Source organism: Embiotoca jacksoni, unplaced genomic scaffold (assembly GCF_022577435.1).
Source record: "Embiotoca jacksoni isolate LCO1_2020_lvr unplaced genomic scaffold, fEmbJac1.0.p SCAF_15, whole genome shotgun sequence".
NCBI classification, from domain to species: domain Eukaryota; kingdom Metazoa; phylum Chordata; class Actinopteri; family Embiotocidae; genus Embiotoca; species Embiotoca jacksoni.
The window spans coordinates 10,966,763-10,992,139 of record NW_027185285.1 but is presented as its reverse complement, the minus strand read 5'-3'; the positions used below and the strand labels follow the sequence as shown (position 1 = coordinate 10,992,139).

General features: G+C 37.9%; 1 protein-coding gene across 5 annotated transcripts; it reads right to left on the bottom strand.

Annotated features, from left to right (window-relative positions):
* Positions 1-2: 2 nt before the first annotated feature.
* Positions 3-24,745, bottom strand: LOC138198238 (interferon-induced very large GTPase 1-like). 5 transcript variants are annotated; one of them, XM_069149540.1, is made up of 6 exons: positions 24,688-24,745; positions 20,000-20,097; positions 19,291-19,866; positions 11,378-11,437; positions 9,502-9,561; positions 3-5,680 (listed from the first exon to the last, which is right to left on the bottom strand). In XM_069149540.1, the coding sequence occupies exons 2-6, from the start codon at positions 20,079-20,081 to the stop codon at positions 855-857; spliced, it is 5,604 nt and encodes a 1,867-aa protein (XP_069005641.1). In that variant the 5' UTR covers positions 20,082-20,097; positions 24,688-24,745; the 3' UTR covers positions 3-854. The 5 variants fall into 5 exon arrangements, with proteins under 5 accessions (XP_069005641.1, XP_069005640.1, XP_069005639.1 ...); XM_069149539.1 differs by lacking the exon at positions 24,688-24,745 and adding an exon at positions 20,572-21,118; XM_069149538.1 differs by lacking the exon at positions 24,688-24,745 and having other exon boundaries at positions 20,000-21,118.
* Positions 24,746-25,377: the final 632 nt, after the last annotated feature.

The following is a 25,377-nucleotide window of genomic DNA, read 5'->3' as shown; positions in this document are numbered from 1 at the left end:
GATATGAAGTAGTGATTTTTATTGAATCATTATTGCTGTGAATAACACGAGAGGTCAACATCGTGACGAGAACAAGCTGTAGTCATACAACTGTCCTTGTGTGCATTAAAACTCAACTTCAGCTGGTGAGAATATAATATAATTACAGGCTGATTAAAATGAGATTAACAGATTACAGTTGAAATACTTCAGTAACATAAAATATGCTTGTTACAGTATGTCTGCTACTTTCTTTGTCAATTCAACTTTAAATGAAGATACTTCAACATACAAAAAAAAAACAATATTTGCTCGACTAATTCTTAAATCAGTTCAAACAGATTAAAACAAAGAATTATATCTCACACCATACAAAAAAAATCAGTAATTTGTAATCACGTCTCTTGAACACAGAATATAAACTCTTTTTATGCTCATGTAGCTTTAAATTGTACATATTTTGATTAAATTAAATTTAACATCCATCCTCACATGCAAAAACTTCATAAATCCACTTTCTTCATCCTTAAAAATAAACAACAAACAACAGATTGCTGCTCCTTAATGAAAACCTTGGTGAAGTACTTCGTCAATGACACATATCATCTTCAATTTGATGACTCCCTTCATTCTCTATATGACCATTGTTCCAGTGTGCTCCTGTTTCTCTGTCGTTCATTTGAATAATGTGAAGATGATTCTGTACATCAGTCAACCCTGTATTTTGTAATGATTTACTGACTGTCTACATTTGATGATAAAATCAGTAAAAGTATATGAGTGCTGTTTATAGGATTTTAATTTCTGAATAATCACGTAAAAAGAAATTGTGATTTTCAGCAGTTGTTCCGGTGTCGACTCACTACAGTAACAGTCTACTCTGAGTACGATTCATCCAGACTTTCAATCGCTTGTTGTTTAGTGTGTGTTCTCCACTGACTGGGAATTTTTCCTCTGCCCTTGAATTTCCGACCATAGTAATTTTCCAGTTCTTGTTGAAATCGACACAAAAACCATGTCCAATATGTCAGCTTGGACTCATCAGGGGTAATTCTCCAGTTAGCAAACCTTGGTCCAGCAGTACGGTACTGCTTGAAAGGAACGGAGACTTCTGACACTCCATCAAGGTAAAAACTGTTATCACTTGAAACATTTGTTGTGCAGAAGTTAACGGACATTTCCACTGTGTTTCTGTAGTGCCAACCCTTGACTGAGGCTGATCGATGGAAGGGGACGTTGTGGTCATCAGGGCTGTGATCTTCCAGGGTGTTTGTGCACACAGCTCCACAGAATGGACACGTTACCCAGCAGCATCTACACAGCTGATCGATGAGGATCTGATCAGGTTGCAGCCTAAAGTCCTTCATCTTATCCAGGGAGAGGCGGCTCATCTCTGTTTTGATGGGTACAAGGCCTTTCTCTATCTCTTCTTTAAGAAAGTCAAAATTGTTTATGTCACGGAAATTTTGACAAGAAATGGTGTCAAGTGTCAGCTTGTCTTTTAGCACACTAGAAAATTGCGCCATCCACATGTCTGTTCCTCCTTTTTGGGTTTTGACTTCCTGTGTTGCAGTAAATAAAGCTTGACTGACAAGCTCACTGATGTCGTCCACATTTTTCTTGAGTATGTTCTGTGCTTTATGACTCTGTTCTCTGAACATGTACTTGTGTACTTCATCTTTTATAAAATTCTCTGCTTGACTTCTTGGATCTCGGATGTAGGTGATGAAACTCTTGAAGTCCTCTTTCTCTGCAAGTGACTTCAACACATGTTTCTCCAAGTTCAACCTGTTCCCACTGAATGCTGGGAAACTACACCTCATCTCTCCAGCGAGATCAATAGCAGTCTTGTTACAGACAGCCTGCACAGCGGACACCTTCAGATTTTCACAGATCATTTCTCCAAAAACGACAGCAGATGAGTTTCCTTTCCAGAAGCTTCTAAAAATGCTGTAACACTGATCTTTCTTGCTTTCTAAATAAGTCAGTGCATCGTTGTTCTTTCTGTATGTCTCGTGAGACTGGGAAAGCCATCTTCCTGCCCTGTCAAAAACATACAGCGAGAGATCAACTGTAAACTCCTTCCTCAGTGTGTATGGCTTTTGTGATTCAAAATCTGTCACCTTCGTTTGAACATTTTGGGCCATTTCTAGCAAGTAAGTTGATCTGCAGCCTCTTGTTGCTACAGGTTTGGTCTGAATTTCTTCGAGGGATTGTTGTTCAACTTGACTGATGAAGGATCGGATCTGTTCATGTTGTTCATGTGAGAAGTCACGGTTCCCTTTCTGTTGGGTTGTTGGGACAATTGTTATCTTTTGTTTAAAATAATTGAATGCACGTTTGAATACATTTGTTCCTTGTTTGCCAGTGTACTTGTTTTCCTTTTTACTCTCATGAGACTGGTGTCTCTCCTCAGAGAGATCTCGCTGTGTCTTTTGGTTCACATAATCAGAGTAGTGCCCCAGTTTTGACAAGACTTGGTATCTGTTACTGTCTTTGCATCCCTTTATAAGACCCCACTCAAAACCAAGCTCATTGAGGACACGTTTGTGATCTTCCTCCAGGTTGATGTCCTCAATGGGTTTTATACCTGCAGATAATTCCCTGACCAACTCCCCCCAAACAGTGTTGAACTGACTTTTAAGTTCCTCCTCTTTTGCTTTGTCTTTTAACCTATGAGCGAGCTCTTTGCTCTTCTGCAGCAGCTTGTTCTCAAAATCGGTCTTCTTATCATCTAGCTCTTTACAAGCTTTCTTCTGCTGGATAACTTCATCCAGTGTTTTTTTCACTCCTTTCACCTGTTCCTCGTGAAACTCCTTGATTTTCTGTTCAAATCGGCCTCTCCATTGAACCAGCATGTCTTTGTCTCTCTTATCCTCAAAGTAGAGATTCATATCCTTTTTGATTTTTTCAAATGTTTTGCTCATTTCTGTAAAGAGATAACTGTTCTCAACCCTGTCCAGTTTTCCATTTTCTATTCTGGTATAAAGCTGGTTCTCAATGGTCAGCATGTTGCTCCTCAGGGTCCAGGTCCATGTCGCGTACTGGACCTCAAGTTTTCTGTACACTGCAATTTCCAGTGTGTTTTTGAAGCTGAAAACGAATTGTTCGTTCATCAGGGCGTTCCACAGGTCCTGAATTTTGCTTTTAAAATATGAGAGCGTGATCCCGGATGACTGTGAAGCCTTGGAGAGGATGATGTGCTTCAGTTCTTGGACATTCTCACTGTAACGTGGATTTGGAGGAGCCATCGGTGGACTTCCCTGCCAAAGGTGGGAAAAGTATTTCACATCTTTTTGAACATCAAATGCAATGACGTCACTGAAGCACTTGACATCACATTGCTCCTCTTTGGCAGCTAGTTGAGTCATGTCATCCAGTTTTTCTTGCAGGCGTCTCTTTCCATCCATGTTTTTCTCTGCAGCTCCAATATCTGAAACGTTCTGGTGAACAAACACACAACTCGGAGAAAGTTTAACTTTCTTCATCCTCATGAAAGCCTGAACAACAATCTGCAGGACATCTTGCATCTCAGCTGGATTCTCACCAAAGATGTTGATCAGTGTCATGTTTCCCAGGCCAACAACAAATGTTGACAGTTCATTGTCGTGGTGAGTGGTGGTGTTACTGGCCAACTCAAGAGCTCGCAGTCCTTCAGTGTCCACCACTAGGAAATAGTCAAACTTCAAGTCGTTCCTGATTTCCTCTGACACCTTGATCAGCTGCATAAAGGCACCCTTGGTGCACCTGCCAGCACTCACTGCAAACTGCAACCCAAACATGGCATTCAGCATTGTTGACTTTCCACTGCTTTGTACGCCCAAAACTGACAACACAAAAACTGTCTGGTCGCCAAGTTTCCTGATGACCTCCTCCAGAACACTAGAGATCCAAGTTAAAGGCGCGTAACCTGCATCACCATCCATCAGCTCCATCGGGTGTCCTGATATCATCAGATCTGCAGCCAGCTCAGGGTATTTTGACCAGTCGGTCTGCCTGTTGTGTGTTTGTTTCTTTTGAGATTTATGGGCTTCATAGATTTGTCCCATTTCTCTAAAGATGTGCTCCAAGCCAAACGTTGCTGACTGTAGTTCTTTTGATATTTGTTCAAGCTCATTTTGTTTGCTGTCTAACAGAGGAGATTTTTCATGTTTCCTCTTCAGAGCCAAGACTTCAGACCACTTTTCATCATATCTTTGTAGAATTGAAGCGAGGTCATCTGTGGAGAGGGCATCTATTAAGATCTGCATCCATTTCAGGAAGTACTCTTTGTCTGTTGATGGCAGAGACAAGAGGCTTTCAGTGAATGACTTCATCAGTTCGGTGTGGGAAACAGAGCATTGTTCTTGTCGTATTTGCGTCAGTGCCTGTTCCTTCTGACTTTTCTCCTTCTCAATGTTTCCTTGGAGGTGATACAGTTCTTTCTTTATTCTGCACCACTCATGCCACAGATTGCCTTGACAAGGGAGAAAGTTATCTTTGATCTTTGAGATGTCCATCCCCTGAAGCAAATTCAATATTTTCATTGCTGCAGATTTCCCCTTTTGGCAGACTGGGTCATCTTCATCCACTCTGACTCCAGAGACCTTGGACATAGATTCAAGCTGGAATGATGTGTGTGGTCCAGACAAAGTCTTTTTAATAATCATTTTCAGTTCTTCAGCAACATCTGACTGGCTTCTTTCTTTTAGACCCACAATGTATTTCCCTGGTTTCTTCTCAACTCCACCACAATCCTTATCAGCAACGAGAATAATGAGAGGCTTTGTAGACTTGTGAAGGGCTGAGAGGACTGCAGTGTTTTTCTGTGTTCTTGTCAGAGTTGGCACAAAAACAACATTGACTGAAGATTTATTGATCAGTATTTCACGCTGTTTTTCAGTCGTTAGAGCATCACCGTGAAGATTACAGAAGGCAATGCAGTCGGTGAAGGAGTCATTGGGGTTTCCAGCAGGGAAGTACCAGGCAATCTCTGCGACACCATCCATCAAATGGCGAGATTTGGTGCTACCTTTACAGTTTCTGTGGAAGAAGGTACTGTGAGTGTCATTGATCAAAGAGTTCATGAGATGAGATTTAGACTGAGACAGTGAACCCAGGCGGAAAAATGACACCATGGGTGTTTCAGCTTTGCAGATTGGCATACTCTTCATGGTGATGGTGTCTTTATCCTTGATTTCAGTTACCTTCCATGTTTTTATTATTTGTCTCAATGTCCAAAGAGGACACTCAATATCCATTGTGACTGGGTCAGGAACGAGCAAAGGTAAGGCGTACTGACACTGTGACAACTTTTTAATCATGTCCTGCTTGAGAAAGCTGTCTGAGCAGTGAAATACTGCCATTTGAACATCCATTGGATGCGCATGGGTCTGTTTTGATTGATCAGAGTCTTCATCTGTGTTAAAAAATTCATCTGAGTCACTATCATCTGTGTCAGTGCTGTCAGACACCGGAGCAGACTGTGGATGGCTGACCTCAGGACTCTCCTGTTTTACAAGGATATGTCTAGCTCTGTAGTCTAACGCCAATAACTTCTGAAGAAAAGTATAGGCTAGTTCTTGCTCACACGTGTCATTGCTCGGTTTCACAGGTGGACCTATTTTAAGAAAGTCAGCTGGTGACAGCTTCTGTTGAAGTTTGTCTTGAAGGTGAAGTCTGCTGAGCAGTGTTTCAATTTCTTTCTCCACATCGACGGTACCTGCAGAACAGCAATGATATTCCAGATTACCAGAGGGACAGATATTTTTTTTTTTTTTACCGCTTTCATCAACATAGAACAGGGGTGTCCAAACTTTTTTCACTGAGGACCAAATACTGAAAAATATACGAAAGGCTGGGCCACTATTAAAGTTAACAAAATCAATCAAATGTAGATAAATTATGCTTAATAATTGAATATGCTTAAATAAAAAAACAGCCTCCATCACAACTTTCCATTAACAGGTTTTCGTTCATTTTGTTACAAAAAGGGTTAACAGCTCATTCTCAAAACAGCTGCCTCAGATTGCTTTTTAGTTAGGATGGTGATCCCCCTTCACAGCCCTGAATAAAGAGGGAAAAATAAGTGAACAAGGGGATGGGTATAATTAAGTTAGTTATGCAAATAAGTTATTGGGGTTGTTAACACATCAACTAACATTTGTTAGAAAATGTTATCAACTTTAATTGACTGAATTTATTCAGTAATTGGGCTTTTCAACACATGAATACTGTGTAATATATTTTTAACTCGCATATAGGGGAGTCGAGAACAGCTTGATATTGTAGCGGTGTTTCCCAGAATGCCCAGCGTTCGTTCGAACGTTCATAGTAGGCACCATGAGTGACATGAGTTGGGCATTAATGGAAGTACCTCTGATTTGTGTTCAGTGCACATGAAAGTCAATGTAATGTTTTGAGACAAATAGTGAGCAGGTCCTGCAGTAATGGAGTGTGCTGAATTTTAGTATCTGGGCTAAAATAAAGTTCTTCTGTCCTCATCTACTGGCTGGTCAATCCCTGGCCTGTTACATTATCGTTCTCAATTACAGGAAAGTCTTGGAAACGCTGACTGAACTCGTTCACAAGAGATTTGATCACAGACACTAATTCCCCCTTTTAGCAGGAAGTTTGCACATTTTATTGCGGGCAACGCGGGGATGTGCGCAGCATTGCAGTTGCGTAGTTGTCTCGAAGAGACAAAGCTTCGCACATCCATTTTAACAGCCTCGCCTTCACTCTCCTGCACCTTGTCCCGCAGCATTGAGGCCATTCCTTTGTGCTCACCTGTCATGGCAGGAAACCCGTACGTTGTAACGCCACAATTTAACCACTTTAAGTTCCATATTATCAATTGCATCTGACGCAGCTTTGAAAATGTCCTTACCCGTTGTTGTGCCCTTTAGACTCCTAAGATCAAGCAGCTCCTCCGTAATGCGAAAGTTATCGTTCATTCATGTGTGGGCCATATTCCATTATATTTTTAGAATTTGCTGCGGCCCAATTAAAAATCGACCACGGGCACAGTTGACCCGCGGGCCGTAGTTTGGACACCCCAGATTTAGAACAATAACGAAAACACCCAATTATAAAATAACAGCATGAAACTGAGTAATGAATGAAAATGTATGAACAAACCTAAATTTGTTTCACATTGACTCAAAGTAGCCGGTGTTTATCTTGCTGACAGCTTTACACTACTAATGGAAGTGTCTTAACCAGCTTCATTAGTTTGTCACCTGGAAGAATTTTCAGTTAACAGCTGAACCTTTTCAAAAGTTTACTGGTGAAATATTTGATCTTAAAGAGTTTGAGATCATCACTTACGTAGTGCAAAAGTTTTGTTCGTAAACAGCAAAATAAACCTGCTCAACTACTGTACTAATCCATATTCATATTATGGCAAGAACCGCTCAACTAACCCATAAACAAAATCACGAGCCATGTTTTCCACATGAGACACGTGATCACATGTAGGACACGTTATGTAGCAAAATATAACATGGGAAAACTATGTGGGAAGATTTTTCCCCACGTTGTTATATGTGGTACTATGTGGAAAACATGTCATCACATGTAATGTGTCACAAATACTGCAACTTTTCACCAACATATTCTCAACAAGTACAATAACATGAGCAACAAGCAGTGATATGCAAACCCTCGTATGCTAAATGTTGATGAGCCAGCGGGTCCGTGGAGGTTAACATGTCTGATTTATGTGCAAAGTTTCATGAGGTTTGAAGCATTCCTGGACCTTATACATCAACTTCCTGTGTCTAGGTGAAAAATCTAACTTTGCCGCATCACCCTGGCGACTCCCTTTCGCAAAAAAGCTGACTTCTCAATATATCATCATCAATGTTTTAAGGTTATTCTGACCTGATTTGATGTTGATGTGATCAACTACCTCGATGAAGGACGGGAAAGTATGAAATATTTATTTTCCAGTTGCCAGCTGGGGGCGTTATGACTGAGCAAATATTACCATACAGGTGTCTTCAGGGCGGGACTGTTATCAAACATGAAATGTTTGAGGAAGATCAGAATATGTACATATTGTTCCATACACGGGCACACCGTTCGCCGAAAACAAATTCTTTTGATAACTTTTCATCTCCCAGGTGTTAAGACAGGACAGACAAAATGCAAATTGGTCCGACAAAATCTGTAGTAGGAGTTCGTTAAAATACAACAGGTGGAAATCGACAAAAATGGCGACTAAATTCAAAATGGTGGACTTCCTGTTAAGTTGAGGTCATGGTGCCAGGAGACTTTCTTGTACATCACCATGTGATACACATTTCCACCGAATTTTGTGCATGTCGGTGAAACTAGGTGCCGGGGGCGCTAGCAAGCCATTTGGATACATCCACTCGCACAACACATATCAGATGTATTGTCTCACCACGCTGGATGGATGTGTGATGGAGGTTTCAAGCATCTTTTGACCGTCAACGTCAACTTCCTGTGTCATGGCGGAACGTAAAAGTTTGATGCATTGCTATGACGACGCCCTTCGACAAAAACGCATTCACTTCTCGATATATCATTATCAACATCTTAACACTATTCAGACCTGATTTGACATGGATCTGATCAACCAGCTCGACATAGCATGTGAAGGTTTAAAAAGTGACATTTCCTGTTGCCACCAGGGGGCACTATCACTATGACCAAAAATTACCATGCACATGTGTTCAGGCCCGGACTGTTATCATACCTGTAAAGTTTGGAGAAGGTCCGTCCATGTACACAACATTTACAGCCATTGAGACCCTCAAAATGGCCGCCACACCACCAGTTGACGAAAACAACTTCTTTTAACAACTTACTTTTAACATTTTGCCACGCCAACTCGCTTTCATGAGTTTTGGAGAGCAGTTGTTTACGTAGCATAATAATAATAACGCGGAATAATAATAATTCCTTACATTTCAATGGAGCTTTCACGCCATTCGGTGCTCCAATGACAAACACAAAGGTTCCATAATATTCTCATTACCTCTTCATCTGATTAATCTGCTCTGTTTTGTAGTAAACACAGTGAACTGCTTTCCTGCCTTCATAGTGTGTCTGCATTTGAGCTCACTACTCTAGAGCTTAACAGGGTTTCGCATGTAATCCAACGGGTTTCCCATTGATAACTGTATGTGTTTCACAGGGGAATACACATTGGTTCCATATCAGTTTTCACGTATAATCCCATTGATTTCATGCGTAATCCGATGGTTTTCACATAGGACAAGGTTGGGGTTTCCCATGAGAATAGACATGGGTGTCCTCCTTCAAGATTGTTGGAAAAGCTCCAGGTGATGAGCTTATTTAGTTCCTCCAAAGAATGAAGAGTGTGCGAAGCTGTTATCAAAGCAAAATCGGGCTACTATGCTGAAAAATATCAAATTTAAAATGTATTATTTACTTTCACTATGTATTCCTTACGTGTTATTTCATCGCTTCAGTAGTTAAACAATGTAGAAAATGGTCAAAATAATTGGGTTATGTGTTGCTGCACAATTCAATTCTTAATTAACATCTTACCTTTGCACTTGGTTTCAGATGGTCCAGACGTGACTTCAGTTGAAATCTCTATTTCTTCTTCTGCAGGTTTTAAAAAATAACAGTAAATTGACTGAGAATCTTGCAATATATTCAATATATCAAATTAATATCTAACTTTTCTTTCTTAAATTTATTTCTTGCAAAGACACAATATCACCTCCTTTCAGGTCAGAATGAACGAATTTGAAAGATCTTAGTCTTTTTGTTTGCTGAACCACAGGAGGTATGTAACAATTAAGGTATTTAACTGTTTAATAGTTTTTTTTTTCATTGAGCATAATGTTCATCTGTGGTTAGTGGTTTTATCAAGTCCTTATAAAAAAATAATAAATAACAGAATAGGTCATTTGTCAATGTAAGCCAAATAGAAAACTATTATTTGAGATGTATTTACACGGGTTCGGGCAGAGGTACATTAAATTCAGTCACAACGCCGCCTGCTGTTGTAGAGGGCAAATTACTCAAAACATTTGCGAGAAGATCCTCATTACAATGATGAAAGTAAAATTGTGACAGAAGTCATGAGATGTTTTTGTTTTTTTATATTTATAAGACATGGTACATTTCTTTCTTAAGTACGGTCTATTAGAATATGATGTGTGTTTGTTTTATTCATACTTTTTGTATTCTCAAGAAAAGCATTAGTTTATTTAAGGTGTTTTAATTATATTGTGTTTGTTAATGAATCAAGTTAATGAAACTTGATTCGTATCACGTATTCGTTTTATTTTATTTTGTCACGGTTTGATGGTTTTAAAATGTAATCTCATGAATTTGACATGTAGTCTCATGCGTTTCACAGGTAAAGGCGTGTGTTTCAAATGGGAATATACGTGTGTTTTACATGTAATCTCATGGGTTTCACTTAATTCTGAGTTTGTTACATCTAATAAAAATTTCCCTCTGAGGGATTACTAAAGTATCTATCTATCTATCTATCTATCTATCTATCTATCTATCTATCTATCTATCTATCTATCTATCTATCTTTCTATCTATCTATCTATCTATCTATCTATCTATCTATCTATCTATCTATCTGTCTGTCTGTCTGTCTATCTGTCCGTCCGTCCGTCCGTCCTCCGTCCATCCATCCATCCATCCATCTATCCATCTATCTATCTATCTATCTATCTATCTATCTATCTATCTATCTATCTATCTATCTATCTATCTATCTATCTATCTATCTATCTATCTGCCACTGGAACATTATCTGACCTGCAGTAACCTCAGGTCTCCATCAGAGCAGCTCGCCCTCTCTCTCCTTTTCTCTGTGTTTGTGATAGTCAGCAGGTTTTCAGTGTCTTCCTCATTACCTTTTCATCCGATTAATCTGCTCTGTTTTGTAGTAAACGCAGTGAACTGCTTTCCTGCCTTCATAGTGTGTCTGCATTTGAGCTCACTACTCTAGAGTTTAACAGGGTTTCGCATGTAATCCAACGGGTTTCCCATTGATAACTGTATGTGTTTCACAGGGGAATACACATTGGTTCCATATCAGTTTTCACGTATAATCCCATTGATTTCATGCGTAATCCGATGGTTTTCACATAGGACAAGGTTGGGGTTTCCCATGAGAATAGACATGGGTGTCCTCCTTCAAGATTGTTGGAAAAGCTCCAGGTGATGAGCTTATTTAGTTCCTCCAAAGAATGAAGAGTGTGCGAAGCTGTTATCAAAGCAAAATCGGGCTACTATACTGAAAAATATCAAATTTAAAATATATTATTTACTTTCACTATGTATTCCTTACGTGTTATTTCATCGCTTCAGTAGTTAAACAATGTAGAAAATGGTCAAAATAATTGGGTTATGTGTTGCTGCACAATTCAATTCTTAATTAACATCTTACCTTTGCCCTTGGTTTCAGATGGTCCAGACGTGACTTCAGTTGAAATATCTATTTCTTCTTCTGCAGGTTTTAAAAAATAACAGTAAATTGACTGAGAATCTTGCAATATATTCAATATATAAAATTAATATCTAACTTTTCTTTCTTAAATTTATTTCTTGCAAAGACACAATATCACCTCCTTTCAGGTCAGAATGAACGAATTTGAAAGATCTTAGTCTTTTTGTTTGCTGAACCACAGGAGGTATGTAACAATTAAGGTATTTAACTGTTTAATAGTTTTATTTTTCATTGAGCATAATGTTCATCTGTGGTTAGTGGTTTTATCAAGTCCTTATAAAAAAATAATAAATAACAGAATAGGTCATTTGTCAATGTAAGACAAATAGAAAACTACTATTTGAGATGTTTTTACACGGGTTCGGGCAGAGGTACATTAAATTCAGTCACAACGCCGCCTGCTGTTGTAGAGGGCAAATTACTCAAAACATTTGCGAGAAGATCCTCATTACAATGATGAAAGTAAAATTGTGACAGAAGTCATGAGATGTTTTTTTTTGTTTTTGTTTATAAGACATGGTACATTACTTTCTTAAGTACGGTCTATTAGAATATGATGTGTATTTGTTTGATTCATACTTTTTGTATTCTCAATAAAAGCATTAGATTGTTTAAGGTGTTTTAACTATATTGTGTTTGTTAATGAATCAAGTTAATGAAACTTGATTCGTATCACGTTTTTGTTTTATTTTATTTTGTCACAGTTTGATGGTTTTAAAATGTAATCTCATGAATTTGACATGTAGTCTCATGCGTTTCACAGGTAAAGGCGTGTGTTTCAAATGGGAATATACGTGTGTTTTACCTGTAATCTCATGGGTTTCACTTAATTCTGAATTTGTTACATCTAATAAAAATTTCCCTCTGAGGGATTAATAAAGTATCTATCTATCTATCTATCTATCTATCTATCTATCTATCTATCTATCTATCTATCTATCTATCTATCTATCTATCTATCTATCTATCTATCTATCTATCTATCTATCTATCTATCTATCTATCTATCTATCACTGGAACATTATCTGACCTGCAGTAACCTCAGGTCTCCATCAGAGCAGCTCGCCCTCTCTCTCCTTTTCTCTGTGTTTGTGATAGTCAGCAGGTTTTCAGCGTCTTCCTCATTACCTCTTCATCCGATTAATCTGCTCTGTTTTGTAGTAAACACAGTGAACTGCTTTCCTGCCTTCATAGCGTGTCTGCATTTGAGTTCACTACTCTTGAGTTTAACAGGGTTTCGCATGTAATCCAACGGGTTTCCCATTGATAACTGTATGTGTTTCACAGGGGAATACACATTGGTTCCACATCAATTTTCACGTATAATCCCATTGTTTTCATGTGTAATCCCATGGTTTTCACACAGGACAAGGTTGGGGTTTCCCATGAGAGTAGACATGGGTGTCTCTCAGCACATGTGGGACCTCCTTCAAGATTGTTGGAAAAGCTCCAGGTGATGAGCTTATTTAGTTCGTCCAAAGAATGAAGAGTGTGCGAAGCTGTTACCAAAGCAAAATCGGGCTACGATACTGAAGAATATCAAATTTAAAATATATTATTTACTTTCACTATGTTGTTCCTTACGTGTAATTTTATCGCTTCAGTAGTTAAACAATGTAGAAAATGGTCAAAATATTTGGGTTATGTGTTGCTGCACAATTCAATTCTTAATTAACATCTTACCTTTGCCCTTGGTTTCAGATGGTCCAGACGTGACTTCAGTTGAAATCTCTATTTCTTCTTCTGCAGGTTTTAAAAAATAACAGTAAATTGACTGAGAATCTTGCAATATATTCAATATATCAAATTAATATCTAACTTTTCTTTCTTAAATTTATTTCTTGCAAAGACACAATATCACCTCCTTTCAGGTCAGAATGAACGAATTTGAAAGATCTTAGTCTTTTTGTTTGCTGAACCACAGGAGGTATGTAACAATTAAGGTATTTAACTGTTTAATAGTTTTTTTTTTCATTGAGCATAATGTTCATCTGTGGATAGTGGTTTTATCAAGTCCTTATAAAAAAAATAATAAATAACAGAATAGGTCATTTGTCAATGTAAGCCAAATAGAAAAATACTATTTGAGATGTATTTACACGGGTCTGGGCAGAAGTACATTAAATTCAGTCACAACGCCGCCTGCTGTTGTAGAGGGCAAATTACTCAAAACATTTGCGAGAAGATCCTCATTACAATGATGAAAGTAAAATTGTGCCAGAAGTCATGAGATGTTTTTTTTTTTTATATTTATAAGACATGGTACATTTCTTTCTTAAGTACAGTCTATTAGAATATGATGTGTATTTGTTTGATTCATACTTTCTGTATTCTCAATGAAAGCATTAGTTTGTTTAAGGTGTTTTAACTATATTGTGTTTGTTAATGAATCAAGTTAATGAAACTTGATTCGTATCACGTATTCGTTTTATTTTATTGTGTCACAGTTTGATGGTTTTAAAATGTAATCTCATGAATTTGACATGTAGTCTCATGCGTTTCACAGGTAAAGGTATGTGTTTCATATGGGAACATACGTGTGTTTTCCATGTAATCTCATGGGTTTCACATACCTTTGAGTTTGTTCCATCTAATACAAATTTCACTCTGAGGGATTAATAAAGTATCTATCTATCTATCTATCTATCTATCTATCTATCTATCTATCTATCTATCTATCTATCTATCTATCTATCTATCTATCTATCTATCTATCTATCTATCTATCTATCTATCTATCTATCTATCTATCTATCTATCTATCTATCTATCTATCTATCTATCTATCTATCTATCTATCTATCTATCTGCCACTGGAACATTATCTGACCTGCAGTAACCTCAGGTCTCCATCAGAGCAGCTCGCCCTCTCTCTCCTTGTCTCTGTGTTTGTGATAGTCAGCAGGTTTTCAGTGTCTTCCTCATTACCTCTTCATCCGATTAATCTGCTCTGTTTTGTAGTAAACACAATGAACTGCTTTCCTGCCTTCATAGCGTGTCTGCATTTGAGTTCACTACTCTTGAGTTTAACAGGGTTTCACGTGTAATCCAACGGGTTTCCCATTGATAACTGTATGTGTTTAGCAGGGAAATACACATTGGTTCCACATCAATTTTCACATATAATCCCAGTGGTTTCAAGTGTAATCCGATGGTTTTCACATAGGACAAGGTTGGGGTTTCCCATGAGGGTAGACATGGGTGTCTCTCAGCACATGTGGGACCTCCTTCAAGACTGTTGGAAAAGCTCCAGGTGATGAGCTTATTTAGTTCGTCCAAAGAATGAAGAGTGTGCGAAGCTGTTACCAAAGCAAAATCGGGCTACGATACTGAAAAATATCAAATTTAAAATATTTTATTTACTTTCACTATGTATTCTTTACGTGTTATTTCATCGCTTCAGTAGTTAAACAATGTAGAAAATGGTCAAAATAATTGGGTTATGTGTTGCTGCACAATTCAATTCTTAATTAACATCTTACCTTTGCCCTTGGTTTCAGATGGTCCAGACGTGACTTCAGTTGAAATCTCTATTTCTTCTTCTGCAGGTTTTAAAAAATAACAGTAAATTGACTGAGAATCTTGCAATATATTCAATATATAAAATTAATATCTAACTTTTCTTTCTTAAATTTATTTCTTGCAAAGACACAATATCACCTCCTTTCAGGTCAGAATGAAAGAATTTGAAAGATCTTAGTCTTTTTGTTTGCTGAACCACAGGAGGTATGTAACAATTAAGGTATTTAACTGTTTAATAGTTTTATTTTTCATTGAGTATAATGTTCATCTGTGGTTAGTGGTTTTATCAAGTCCTTATAAAAAAATAATAAATAACAGAATAGGTCATTTGTCAATGTAAGACAAATAGAAAACTACTATTTGAGATGTATTTACACGGGTTCGGGCAGAGGTACATTAAATTCAGTCACAACGCCGCCTGCTGTTGTAGAGGGCAAATTACTCAAAACATTTGCGAGAAGATCCTCATTACAATGATGAAAGTAAAATTGTGACAGAAGTCATGAGATGTTTTTTTTTGTTTTTGTTTATAAGACATGGTACATTACTTTCTTAAGTACGGTCTATTAGAATATGATGTGTATTTGTTTGATTCATACTTTTTGTATTCTCAATAAAAGCATTAGATTGTTTAAGGTGTTTTAACTATATAGTGTTTGTTAATGAATCAAGTTAATGAAACTTGATTCGTATCACGTATTCGTTTTATTTTATTTTGTCACGGTTTGATGGTTTTAAAATGTAATCTCATGAATTTGACATGTAGTCTCATGCGTTTCACAGGTAAAGGCGTGTGTTTCAAATGGGAATATACGTGTGTTTTACATGTAATCTCATGGGTTTCACTTAATTCTGAATTTGTTACATCTAATAAAAATTTCCCTCTGAGGGATTAATAAAGTATCTATCTATCTATCTATCTATCTATCTATCTATCTATCTATCTATCTATCTATCTATCTATCTATCTATCTATCTATCTATCTATCTATCTATCTATCTATCTATCTATCTATCTATCTATCTATCTATCTATCTATCTATCTATCTATCTATCTATCTATCTATCACTGGAACATTATCTGACCTGCAGTAACCTCAGGTCTCCATCAGAGCAGCTCGCCCTCTCTCTCCTTTTCTCTGTGTTTGTGATAGTCAGCAGGTTTTCAGAGTCTTCCTCATTACCTCTTCATCCGATTAATCTGCTCTGTTTTGTAGTAAACACAGTGAACTGCTTTCCTGCCTTCATAGCGTGTCTGCATTTGAGTTCACTACTCTTGAGTTTAACAGGGTTTCGCATGTAATCCAACGGGTTTCCCATTGATAACTGTATGTGTTTCACAGGGGAATACACATTGGTTCCACATCAATTTTCACGTATAATCCCATTGTTTTCATGTGTAATCCCATGGTTTTCACACAGGACAAGGTTGGGGTTTCCCATGAGAGTAGACATGGGTGTCTCTCAGCACATGTGGGACCTCCTTCAAGATTGTTGGAAAAGCTCCAGGTGATGAGCTTATTTAGTTCGTCCAAAGAATGAAGAGTGTGCGAAGCTGTTACCAAAGCAAAATCGGGCTACGATACTGAAGAATATCAAATTTAAAATATATTATTTACTTTCACTATGTTGTTCCTTACGTGTAATTTTATCGCTTCAGTAGTTAAACAATGTAGAAAATGGTCAAAATATTTGGGTTATGTGTTGCTGCACAATTCAATTCTTAATTAACATCTTACCTTTGCCCTTGGTTTCAGATGGTCCAGACGTGACTTCAGTTGAAATCTCTATTTCTTCTTCTGCAGGTTTTAAAAAATAACAGTAAATTGACTGAGAATCTTGCAATATATTCAATATATCAAATTAATATCTAACTTTTCTTTCTTAAATTTATTTCTTGCAAAGACACAATATCACCTCCTTTCAGGTCAGAATGAACGAATTTGAAAGATCTTAGTCTTTTTGTTTGCTGAACCACAGGAGGTATGTAACAATTAAGGTATTTAACTGTTTAATAGTTTTTTTTTTCATTGAGCATAATGTTCATCTGTGGATAGTGGTTTTATCAAGTCCTTATAAAAAAAATAATAAATAACAGAATAGGTCATTTGTCAATGTAAGCCAAATAGAAAAATACTATTTGAGATGTATTTACACGGGTCTGGGCAGAAGTACATTAAATTCAGTCACAACGCCGCCTGCTGTTGTAGAGGGCAAATTACTCAAAACATTTGCGAGAAGATCCTCATTACAATGATGAAAGTAAAATTGTGCCAGAAGTCATGAGATGTTTTTTTTTTTTATATTTATAAGACATGGTACATTTCTTTCTTAAGTACAGTCTATTAGAATATGATGTGTATTTGTTTGATTCATACTTTCTGTATTCTCAATGAAAGCATTAGTTTGTTTAAGGTGTTTTAACTATATTGTGTTTGTTAATGAATCAAGTTAATGAAACTTGATTCGTATCACGTATTCGTTTTATTTTATTGTGTCACAGTTTGATGGTTTTAAAATGTAATCTCATGAATTTGACATGTAGTCTCATGCGTTTCACAGGTAAAGGTATGTGTTTCATATGGGAACATACGTGTGTTTTCCATGTAATCTCATGGGTTTCACATACCTCTGAGTTTGTTCCATCTAATACAAATTTCCCTCTGAGGGATTAATAAAGTATCTATCTATCTATCTATCTATCTATCTATCTATCTATCTATCTATCTATCTATCTATCTATCTATCTATCTATCTATCTATCTATCTATCTATCTATCTATCTATCTATCTATCTATCTATCTATCTATCTATCTATCTATCTATCTATCTATCTATCTATCTATCTATCTATCTATCTATCTATCTATCTATCTATCTATCTATCTATCTGCCACTGGAACATTATCTGACCTGCAGTAACCTCAGGTCTCCATCAGAGCAGCTCGCCCTCTCTCTCCTTGTCTCTGTGTTTGTGATAGTCAGCAGGTTTTCAGTGTCTTCCTCATTACCTCTTCATCCGATTAATCTGCTCTGTTTTGTAGTAAACACAATGAACTGCTTTCCTGCCTTCATAGCGTGTCTGCATTTGAGTTCACTACTCTTGAGTTTAACAGGGTTTCACGTGTAATCCAACGGGTTTCCCATTGATAACTGTATGTGTTTAGCAGGGAAATACACATTGGTTCCACATCAATTTTCACATATAATCCCAGTGGTTTCAAGTGTAATCCGATGGTTTTCACATAGGACAAGGTTGGGGTTTCCCATGAGGGTAGACATGGGTGTCTCTCAGCACATGTGGGACCTCCTTCAAGACTGTTGGAAAAGCTCCAGGTGATGAGCTTATTTAGTTCGTCCAAAGAATGAAGAGTGTGCGAAGCTGTTATCAAAGCAAAATGGGGCTACTATACTGAAGAATATCAAATTTAAAATATATTATTTAATTTCACTGTTATGACTTACGTGTAATTTCATCGCTTCAGTAGTTAAACAATGTAGAAAATGGTTAAAAATAATTGGGTTATGTGTTGCTGCACAATTCAATTCTTAATTAACATCTTACCTTTGCCCTTGGTCTCAGATGGTCCAGATGTGACTTCAGTTGAAACCTCTATTTCTTCTTCTGCAGGTTTTAAAAAATAACAGTAAATTGACTGAGAATCTTGCAATATATTCAATATATCAAATTAATATCTAACTTTTCTTTCTTAAATTCATTTCTTGCAAAGACACAATGTCACCCCTTTCAGGTCAGAATGAACGAATTTGAAAGATCTTAGTCTATTTGTTTGCTGAACCACAGGAGGTATGTAACAATTAAGGTATTTAACTGATTTATAGGTTTTTTTCATCATTGAGCATAATGTTCATCTGTGGTTAGTGGTTTTATCAAGTCAACGTAAGCCAAATAGAAAAATACTATTTGAGATGTATTTTACACGGGTCTGGGCAGAAGTACATTAAATTGAGTCACAGCGCCAACTGCTGTTGTAGAGGGCAAATTACTCAAAACATTTGTGAGAAGATCCTCAATACAATGATGAAAGTAAAATTGTGACAGAAGTCATGAGATGTTTTTGTTTTTTTATACTTATAAGACATGGTACATTTCTTTCTTAAGTACGGTCTATTAGAATATGATGTGTATTTGTTTGATTCATACTTTTTGTATTATCAATTAAAGCATTAGTTTGTTTAAGGTGTTTTAACTATATTGTGTTTGTTAATGAATCACAAGGTAATTTTTGTTGAATATGTTTTGTCTGTTAAGTTTTGCTGTTTTGCTGTTAAGTTTTGCCAGGAAAGTTACAAAATTATAATCTCACCTGTCCCAACACTTTCTTCTTTGTAGGAGTTGTGGTCCAGGTGTTCTTTCTGATCTTTATTTTGAACACACGTCAGTCTGCTGTAGCTCTGGTCATTGTTTTCAGAGACCATGACGTCAATTTTTTCCAACAGAGATACGATCTCTTTTTCATCCGTCATAGTTCTTGTACATGTGTGGTATCTTTTTTCAGCAAAACTGCTATTAGCTTTCAGGTCTGCCAGGGCACCTTCACATTTTTCATTTGACTCATGAGTTACAACTGTCATTAAATAGGAGAGAAATCCTCTCCCAAAAGTTTTTTCTAACCACTGCACTCTTGATTTGTAATGACTGTTGTGCTGTCCATATGGTACCAGTAAGAGAAAGGCATGAATTCCCTGATTTAATGGGACTCTGTCAATGTTTGGAAGACCAAGCATGTTAATGACAGAGATGTGCCGACCACACAAATCATACAGTTTGGCTGAAAATTGTTCCACATTTGTTTGGTCGTCATGGTCAAGTAAGATGTTTTTTGTTCCGATCTCTATGGAATTTCTGTCACCAGTTAACAAAAGCGTGAGCTCAGGGATCACTGAAACAAACAAAACAACATCAGTAGATTAAACATTAAAATGTCAATGTTAAAGTGGTGCAGAGTTTGCAGAAATGAACAACTGAAATATAATCCATAAAATCCATGTTGTTGTTCCTAATTAAAATATTACCTGTGTTATTGCTTGCAGCTGAAGCTGACTTGGTGACTGAGTGTTGAGGTTCATGGGGGTCTTCTACTGGATCAAACTCCATCTTATCGGCTCTTCATCTTTTCAGTCATAAAACAAAGTAATTCACAAAAATGAAACAATATTTCAATACTGCAAATTACATTACATTACATTTAGCTGACGCTTTTGTCCAATTCGACTTACAATAAGTGCATTTCAACCATGAGTGTACAAACCCAGAACAACAAGAATCAAGAAAATACAATTTCTTCAAGAAAGCCAAACTGCAAAGTGCTATCAGTAAGTGCCATTTTAAGCACTACCAAAGTTCTACTGTTCAAGGTAAAGTCAGAAGAGGTGTGTTTTTAGTTTGCGGCGGAAGATGTATAGACTTTCTGCTGTCCTGATATCATTGGGGAGCTCATTCCACCATTTAGGAGCCAGGACAGCAAACAGTCATGATTTTGTAGAGTGTTTAGCTCAGTGAGGAGCAACAAGCTGATTGGTAGATGCTGAGCAGAGGGAGCGGGCTGGGATGTAAGGTTGGACCATGTCCTGGATGTATACTGGACCTGATATGTTCACAGCGCGGTACGCAAGTACCAATGTTTTGAAACGGATGCGGGCGGCTACTGGTAACCAGTGAAGGGAGCGGAGGAGGAGCGGAGTAGTGGGAGTGAATTTAGGAGGTTAAAGACCAGTCGAGCTGCGGCATTCTGGATGAGCTGCTGAGGTCGGATGGCACTAACAGGTAGACCTGCCAGGAGGGAGTTACAATAGTTTAGACGTGAGATGACCAGAGCCTGGACCAGAACCTGTGACGCCTTCTGAGTGAGAAGGGGACGTATTCTCCTGATGTTGTGCAGCATGTATCTACAGGAACGTGTCATTGTAGTGATGTTGGCAGTAAGAGAGAGTTGACTGTCGAGTGTCTCCAAGGTTCCTTGCAGTCAGGGTCGGGGATAACACAGAGTTGTCCATGGTAGTAGTCAGGTCGATGGTGGGAGAGTCTTTCCCTGGAGGGAAGAGCAGTTCAGTCTTGTCGAAGTTAATTTTCAGGTGGTGTGAGGACATCCACTGAGAGATGTCAGTCAGACAGGCAGAGATTCATGCTGCTACCTGTGTTTCAGATCGGGGAAAAGAAAGGATTAGTTGGATGTCATCAGCATAGCTATGGTAGGAAAAGCCATGCGAGTGAATGACAGAGCCGAGAGTTGGTGTACAGAGAGAAGAGGAGGGGACCCAGGACGGAGCCTTGAGGGACACCAGTAGTGAGAGGACAAGGTTCAGACACAGATCCTCTCCAAGTTACCCGGTAGGTGCGGTCGTTGAGGTAGAATGAGAACAGGGAGAGAGCAGAGCCTGAGACACCGAGGTCCTGAAGGGAGGAAAGAAGGATCTGGTGGTTCACTGTGTCAAATGCAGCAGAAAGGTCCAGAAGGATCAGGACAGAGGACAGAGAGGCTGCTCTGGCAGTGTGAAGCTGCTCAGAAACAGCAAGGAGGACCGTCTCTGTTGAGTGGTCTGTTGAAACCAGACTGGTGAGGGTCAAGAAGGTTATTATGGTGAAGATAGGAGGAGAGTTGATTGAAGATAGCTCATTAGAGAGTTTTGGAAAGAAAGGGAAGAAGAGAGACGGGTCTGTAGTTGTTTACTTCAGCCGGGTTGAGGGTGGGTTTCTTCAGGAGAGGGTTCACTCTCGCCTCCTTCAGAGAGTTCGGGAAACAGCCAGTTGACAGAGAAGTGTTGATGAGATGGGTGAGAAAAGGAAGAAGGTCTGGAACAATAGACTGGAGAATGTGAGATGGGATGGGGTCGAGGGGGCAGGTGGTTGGGCGGGCGGAGGTTACCAAGGTGAGAACTTGATTGGGAGACAGGGGGGTGAAAGAGGAAAGCGAAGGGGTTGAAGATGAAGTTGATGAAAATGTAGTTACAGAAGCTGGGTTTGAAAATGAGGAGTGTATGTCATCTATCTTTTTAGTAAAGTAGTTGACAAAGTGGCTTGGTAGAAGGGAGGAGGGAGGAGGAAAGGAGGGGGGGTCAAGGAGGTTGGAGAAGATGGAGAATAGCTTTTTGGGGTTGGAAAATGAGGATTGAACTCTGGTTAGGGAGAAGGAGCTTTTGGCTGCAGAAATTGAGGCAGAGAAAGAGGAGAGGAGAAATTGATAAGTGAGCAGGTCATCAGGGTGGTTAGATTTTTTTCCCATTTCCTTTCTGCCGCTCTCATAGTGGCTCTCTCGGCACGCACCGAGTCAGACAACCATGGAGCTGGGGAGGACTTGTGGACCCGTCGTAACGTAAGAGGACAGAGAGAATCAAGAGAGGAAGACAGAGCAGAAAGGAGAGTGTCTGTGGCTGAGTTAGGATGCATGAGGGAGAAAGAGTCAGTTGAAGGGAGGGCAGATAAAACAGAGGAGGCCAGAGAGGAGTTGTTTTTATCCTTCGAGTCTTCAGAGACTCCAACGAAAGACTCCTTTGTCTTTATCCTCCAAGTCTTCATCGGACAAGCCCTCAGATGCTGAAGCTGATGCTTCAAACACTTCCTGGTTTTACAACAGGGTTAGCTACAGCTGGTCAGACCACACCCCCTGCTCGTTAGGCCTCCAGTCACCAGGTGTTACAAATGGGCAGCAATAGAAACTCACAACTGATTTCTAAACAAAGAAAACTTTCACACAGTCTCTAAATTTAGGTCACAAACTGGTCCCGGAGAGAGTCTTTTTACCTCAAACAGTAGAAAGTAAAATACAACTTAGTTCTCAATAGAATTGGAATAAAAGACCACCAGTTTAACTCTAAACTTGTTCTCTTTGACTCAGTTATTTGAGTGAAAACAAGAATCCAATCACGTACAATTCCAGCTACCAAAAAACAGACGAGCTTTAGGAGTCAAGATAGCCTAAAACAGCAGATGCAATAATAAACTTTAGCAGAGAAGCGCATTTAAAGATTATACTTTGCCTTAGTTCAAGTGATCCAGCTGTATGTAGTCCCCCAAAAGTAAAAAATACACATCACCATTCAAATGATTTGATAAAATAACAAAAAGTATATCTAACACATAAAATGTTTTGATTTTAGACACACACACACACACACACACACACACACACACACACACACGTTCAAAGCTCAACATGTGTCCAGCTGTTCTAACTGGTCTTTGCTGTTCCTTTCCCAACACGGGAACACAACAAAAACAAACTCACACACACACACACACACACACACACACACACACACACACACACACACACACACATTCACTCACACACGAGGTGCGTGAAAATTAGTTGTGTTGAGTTGGAATGATGTTGTCTAACAAAATGTGCCACAGAATTGGGCGATAATTTATATATTATGTAAAATAAAATATCAAACCAGACCATTTCAAATTCATAAATTTGAATTGGTTTCAAAACATTTTTTTTTACAAAACTATGACAGGTACCAGACAGTGATATTCCATCAATAAATTTCCTTTGATCTAATTCATCCTAAAAATAATACACAATTTTGGCTTCTTTTTTACTCAAAAATGCATTATAAATTCAGAAGAAAGGAGATCTAATGAGGAATAATTTAAAATAAAAAGTGTAAAACCAGTGTCAGTGAGTTGGAATGAAGTTGGGTGACGAGGTTTGACACAAAAATTTGTGATAAATTTTCCATTATGCCTTACAAGCATTAAAAAACAGACGGTCAGTTTTGACAACAGGAGGACAACAGGTGTGACTATTTGCTGGCATCGGAAAATATGAAATGGTTTAAAAAAAAAATTCGGACTAAAATATGACAGACACCAGTCTGTGATAATCCATTAAGAAATTAATTAAATCAAAATAAGTCACAATTTTCACTTTTTGTTTTCTCAAAAATGAGTACAAATTTAATTAAAATGAGGTCTATTGACCATAAATAATAATTTAAAAAAAGTGTAAAACCAGTGTCAATAAGTTGGAATCAAGTTGGATGAAGAGGTTTGAAAAAAAAAAATTGGATACATTTTTCATTATAGGACTACGCACCTTTTGTTGGAGAGCTAATTTGACCCGGACGAATGCAGCTCTCTATTGTCCGCAAAGACAACACGAAGGTTAAGATTTTATTGATAGTGGTGAAATGTTGCAAACATAATCTGAAAAGTTGTTGACTTTTCCTCTTTTTTTTTCTGTCTATTCCACGTGAGGAGACGCAACAGGACAATGTGACAAAGTCCATATGAAACATGTGCAGTGTATTTAAGAGCATTTGGCAGAAAAGGTCAAGGAAAGTTTTCTGTTTACTTGCATTGACACACCCCATTTAGACAACCAGAGCTCAAGCAAAAGTTGTACTTCTTAGATTAAGAGTAGAGAAGGTTAAATGTGAGAAAATATTACTTTAAATCCATCTGAATCCTGCTGTTAAATAATAATTTTCTAAGAGAAGGGGAGTGTCCCTGCATGATGTGTTTTTCCTGTTCACCACAAGTCACACAAAACTAAAATAAATGGATCATTAAATAGGCGGAACTAAGTAAATGTGTGTGCGTGCACTAAAAGAACATCCTCTAAAGAAGTCAAAGCAGCCAAAACTTAGAGGAAATATAAATGTAGGAAAATAAGGTTTCAGATACTGTACATGAACAGATTTAGCAGATTTAAATCTGTAAGCGAAAACACCATAAGATTATTATATAAACTTACCATTTGATGCGTATTTCTTCAGCTCTGCCTGTCTTTGCAAATGTGGCTGCAGTATCACATATCCCCACAGTCCGCCTCACATATATATAGAGAGCAGAGACCGTTAGATAATTAACTGTACTCCACAAAACCCTCCCACATGCCTTTAACAGATCTAATGTCACGTGATAGGTCTAAGCGGCTGCAAAACTCTGCACATTAGTTTGGGTTAGGTTAGGTTAGGTAGTTACTTTATTAATCCCCAAGGGGAAATTGTTTTGCTACAGCAGCATACAGGAAAGCAATGAAATAATAATAAAATAATAAAAAGCAATAAAATAACAGTAAAAAAAAATATTAAATATAAAATGCACAGTATATACAGTACAGTATATATATTTATATATATATATATAAACAACCAAGAAACGCAGACAACAGTGTAATGTTATAACATTACTTGTAAATCAGTAATGTTTAAAGTGAAAATGAAACTGAGAGCTCTGTTTCCTGGAGATTTACAAGAAAACAGAAAATAGGCCTGTTGAAAACATCCAAACAAGCACGTACCACTGTAAGCCCTGAACAGTCTGTGACGCAGCAGCTGCCGAGAGTTTGATTACAAAGACTTTCAAAATATCTACCAGGAAATCCAATAATATTTAACTCGTGTTAGTCCAAAAAAGGAAGAGGGATTGATATGGTTTCAAG